This window comes from Danio rerio, chromosome 7, assembly GCF_052040795.2.
Source record: "Danio rerio strain M-AB ecotype USA chromosome 7, GRCz13ab, whole genome shotgun sequence".
NCBI lineage: Eukaryota > Metazoa > Chordata > Actinopteri > Cypriniformes > Danionidae > Danio > Danio rerio.
Genome location: NC_141027.1, coordinates 80037501 through 80042500, shown reverse-complemented (window position 1 = coordinate 80042500; position 5000 = coordinate 80037501). Strand labels below are relative to the sequence as shown.

Below are 5000 nucleotides of genomic sequence, written 5' to 3'. Positions count from 1 at the left end.
CTGAGCAGAGCAAAGACGGTTGACACCACAAGATGGCGTCAGAGACCGCATGATAAGCCCTTAGGGGGAAAAACTGCGTAAATTTTAAACTGCAGCTGATCAAATCATTATTAAACAGATGAATAAATTCCAAGTTGATCTCTCTCTTCTGTATGTTGTGCTGTATTTATACCACAGTAATCTGCTAGTGTTTGCTTTGGCTTTTTCCTGGGTTAATTATTGTGATCTCCCGACTGCAGCAGAGAAACACTGGGAAATCTCTGTAGACTGATGGCATTTCATGCTGTTCAGCCTGATAATCTACAATGTGAGCAAAATCAGCTGTTTTATCATCACTTTAGACATTACGCTAGAGAATCAGTCAAACACTAGCTCTACAGTGTTCTGACGTCAGCTGCAGATGTGAATGAACGGCGGAAGAAAGTAGTTCCTCATACAAAAGAGACTTTTTGATTTTCTTTTTTATATACACGATTATACAGTCGAACTGTTGTATAAACGCAATATCACATTTGTAGTGGTGCTGTATGGATGTTTATGGGCACTGATGGGACAATAAGGCAATGCACGCCTCCCACCAGTACCGATATACAGCCATATGGCACTGCTACTCATGTGATATTGCTCATATATTCAGCACACTGATGTCCAGTTTCTCTCGATTTACTAGATTTATTGGGTAAATGTTAATATTTGTTTTATTTTATAAATGTCCGATAACATTTCTTCAAAATAAATAGTATTATTATTATTGTTAGTAGTAGTAGTAGTAGTAGTAGTAATAATAATAATAATAATAATACTTTTATTATTAATAGTAATAATAATAAAATAAAATAAAAAATATACTAATTTAGAGCAAAAAAAGGAACAATTAAAAGCATAACTGAACAAAAATCTGTTTGAAGTACAAACATTAATACTTAAAAAAATGAAATAATTACATTTAAATAAAGCAATTAATTAAAAAACAGCAAAACAAAAAATAAAATGAATTCAATAAAAAATCTTAAATAATATATACATGCATAAATAAATATATATAACATTCAAAAACATGAAATAAAAAATAAATATATAAAATACAAATGTTAAATGAAGTTAAAATAAATTAAATGAATTGTAAATTATTAAAATAAATGAAATACAAAGCTAAATTAATTAAAATAAAATATTATAATTAAATATTATATAATATATTATTATATTATTATATTAACTAAAATACTATATAAAAAATAAAATAAACAAACATATAAGATAATCCAATAAAAACATAGAATTAAATAAATTAATTTATAAAATTAATTATAAAAAAATAAATGTAAAGCAAAAAAAATTATTCTAAACTAGTATATATATATATTTATATATATATATATATATATATATATATATATAGTTAAAATAAATTTAATTCATTATATATTAATTAAATTAAATAAATATAAAACTAAGTGAATTCAATTAAAAATATATAATATATAAATAATAAATCATGATAATCCAATAAAAAATAAAAAACAAAATTTATTATAAAAATGTTGCATTAAATTAATGTAAAACACAACAAAAGGAATTCAATTAAAAAACAATAAGTAAAAAATTAAAATATAAATATATTAAATTAAAGGAAAACAAAACTAAAGTGAAGCTTTATGAGCTTTTAAAGTCATTCTTCACACAGTATGTCAATGTGCTTTTGCAGTGGTGTAATGGAGAGACGGGGGGGGTACAGGTGAAGCTTTAGCACAAACACACACTGAAAAGAGACAAAACACATGGAAACCTCAGAGAAACGCACACACACACACACACACACACACACACACACACACACACACACACACACACACACACACACAGACACACACACACACACACACACACACACACACACAGACACACACACACACACACACACACACACACAGCGGGACTGAACAAACAGCAGTGCAGACAGCAGACAGAGGGTTCAGTGTGTGTGTGTGTGTGTGTGTGTGTGTGTGTGTGTGTGTGTGTGTGTGTGTGTGTGTGTGTGTGCATCTGTGATGACAACGAGATTTAGAGAATAACTCACCAGAGTCAGCGAATTCTGAGGAGAGCAAACAGAGGAAAACAGAGGAAGAGAAACAGACAGAGAGAAAGAGATGAAAAGAAGAATATAAGCAGGAAAAACAGTGTTCAGCTCCACCGTGAAGACAAGAAGAGAACAGAAAGAGGAGAAGCGCAACTGTTGAAAACACCCCATCCAAAGTGCATGCAAAATAAAACGAGATGTAAAACAGCACTGCGCTTTTTACCTTTATTTTTTAATGAAGAAGCTCGCTTTACAAGACCACACAGTTGAACAGTTGAGTTTTACCATGCTTTAAAGGGCAGGTCCAGAGGGTATTCTTAAGTCTTGGTTGTGTTTATAAGATGTAAAGCGGTGTGTGCTCATGCTCCACGTGTGGAAAATCAGGTTATTTGTTCATATATCTTACTTTCGATATATACTGCTACTCAGCTAACATGGAAAACGTGTCATATTTCCTGTTTTTGGATGGTGGGAGGAAACCGGGGAGCACGGGGAGAACGTGTAAACTCCCCACAGAAACGTCAGCTAGCTTGGTATGGACTAGAACCAGAGACGTTCTTGCTGAGAGGCAACAGTGCTAACCACTGGGCCGCCGTGCCACCCATCTAGGAAAGGAGGAGGAGTAGGGGTGGAAGGGGGGATTCTTCAAAATGAAGATGGCTGTGATATGGAGCTGAGGGTGTTTATAGTGGCTTAGGGATCATCTGATTGGTCAATCATGAATTGAGTAATGCAGGACCGGCTGTGATCAATCATAAACACCCGATCCTCTCGACATTAGTTTATAAATAAACTTCACTTGTTATGTATGTAGTTATACAGTGGAGAAAAGGTTAATGAGATTTAATAACTTGATTCTGTTTCTTTATAATAGCTATTAATTTTAATAAGCTGAACTGTTTGCTAATTTATTTGCTGCTAATGTATACTTTTTATTTTTTATTTTGTAAATAATAATAATAATAATAATAAACATAATACTGACCGTTTAACTGTTTATTTACAATGAAACACCTCCAGATGGGCTAAATAGTTTCAGGACTTTTTGCGTTTTGTGTGTTTGTGTTTGCGCAAATCGCTCGAGCTGGAAAATCTTAGAGAACATTGGCGCCATGTTAACCAATCAGGAGCTTGCTCTAGTCGGGGCATGCTTATGACGTAGCGCCTGTTGTTGGTGTCCTGAGGGGAAATCCTCTTGCCGACACCGGACAACAGTTCATCCAGCCTGATCTCACGAGGGAACGTAAGAATGTTGAGTTGACTTGTACGAAAATGTTCGATTTTAAAAAGGAGGCGTGGCATCTAACCCCACCCCTAATCCCAACTGTTATTGGGCGATGAGCGAATTGTAGTAAATTGTTCGAATTAGATCATACGAATTCAAACGAATTAGCCACTAAATCAAAAAGTTACGAATTGCGGTGAGATTGCGTCGGTTCGTCAAACTGGGTTCTGCTCAGTCTGAAGCACTGCTGAAAGCCTTCATCATCCAGGTAAAATTCTGGAGGAGTTAATGAACTCACAGAGCTGCTTTACCTCTGAATGGATCTAGTGGACTCAGACACGGCACCGAACGAATCTGCGCTGTTTTTCAGCCTTCCGAAAGCACAGAAACACAGCTATTCTCTCAATAAAATCCATGTTAACCATTTAGCAACGAAGCTAGAGTCACCAGGCAGACAGAAGCCCGGCTCATGATGCGAATCCACATCTATTGCTCTATTGCGGGTACACTCAAAATGTTCACGCTTCTACTTACGTGTGAATATTCCGATTTATTTAGGCATGTCATGTCTGGTGTGAACGCACCATAAGAGGATTATAGATGTGGAGTTTTAGATGAACAGCGACAGGAGCGACATAGACTGACAGAAGCACACATGCACACCTGACCAGCACTCACAACACTGGGCACATAGGCTTTTATAGCTCCACCCTCTTTTATAGAGCACAATCTCATTTGCATTTAAAGGGACAGTCACCAAAACACCACAATTAGGATTAAAGCCTGAAAGGGTCAGTTTCAGAGAGCTGGAGAACATTATCCGTGTACTATCCTCAGCTCAAACTCAAACACACACACTCTAGAGACAGCAGAGACGCATTTAAATCCTAGAAGGGGGCATAATAGGTCTCCTTAAATCTTGACTTTTCTGTACATTATAAGATTGCACACTAAGATGATAATAACATGTAAGATAGTTTTGACACTGGATTCTGTTCTGACGCTCACCCTTTCCTTTAAATAAGAGTTGCAGCAAAACAAATGAATGATGACAAAAAGTTCAACAATTAACTCAGGACTCTTCACATTTTCCCACTGCAATTATTAGCATGGCAAAAATATGCTAATATTTGAAGTGTGATTTACCAGCGAACCAATGTGTGAACACACGCAAACAATGTGTTAGATGCATCCTGTTAAGGCGACAAAGGCGTCATTTTAGCAAGCTCCATCACACCTTCACATCTGAACAAGCATCACAATGTCACGACAGGATTTGCATATTAAACTTGCACATTTAAAGGGCGCCTATCATGCAAAATCGACTTTTGGAAGCAGTTTGGACAGAAGTGTGTGTAGTATAGTGTGTCCACAGTCATGTTGGGCTGATATAAACACAATAAGTCTCTTTTTTACATTTCCTGACGTTAAAATAGGATCCAAATCCCTCCCATTTTGAGGCTGACGTGACGTAGTAGTGTGATTTCCCCGCCCACCGGATTGATTGACAGCTGTGTATTAACATGCCTCTATTTATAAACTATTTATTTATATCTATTTATCTATTATTTCTAGTTTATTAAAAATGTAATGTAATTTACAGCTCAATGCTAAGCTTAAATAATTCAATAATGCTGTAATTCAGATCATTGATCTAAAGCAAATGGAGTGTGTGTGTGTGTTTGTGTGTGTGCT

The 5000-nt window shown here is 35.4% G+C and overlaps 1 protein-coding gene across 26 annotated transcripts in view; it reads right to left on the bottom strand.

The window, feature by feature from the left end:
• The window catches only part of slc24a2a (solute carrier family 24 member 2a), an 85895-nt gene that overhangs the window by 34783 nt on the left and 46112 nt on the right, over positions 1-5000 (bottom strand). For 5 of the 26 annotated variants that reach the window (XR_015496570.1, XM_087262417.1, XM_087262416.1 and 2 more), the window contains one exon: positions 2081-2095. The exons of the other annotated variants lie outside the window; for them this stretch is intronic. Coding sequence is in view for 4 of the 5 variants with exons in the window: in XM_087262417.1 (XP_087118543.1) it covers positions 2081-2095 (15 nt within the window). In the remaining variant the exon portion in view is untranslated. The remainder of the gene's footprint in view (positions 1-2080; positions 2096-5000) is intronic. 26 annotated transcript variants of the gene reach the window in all.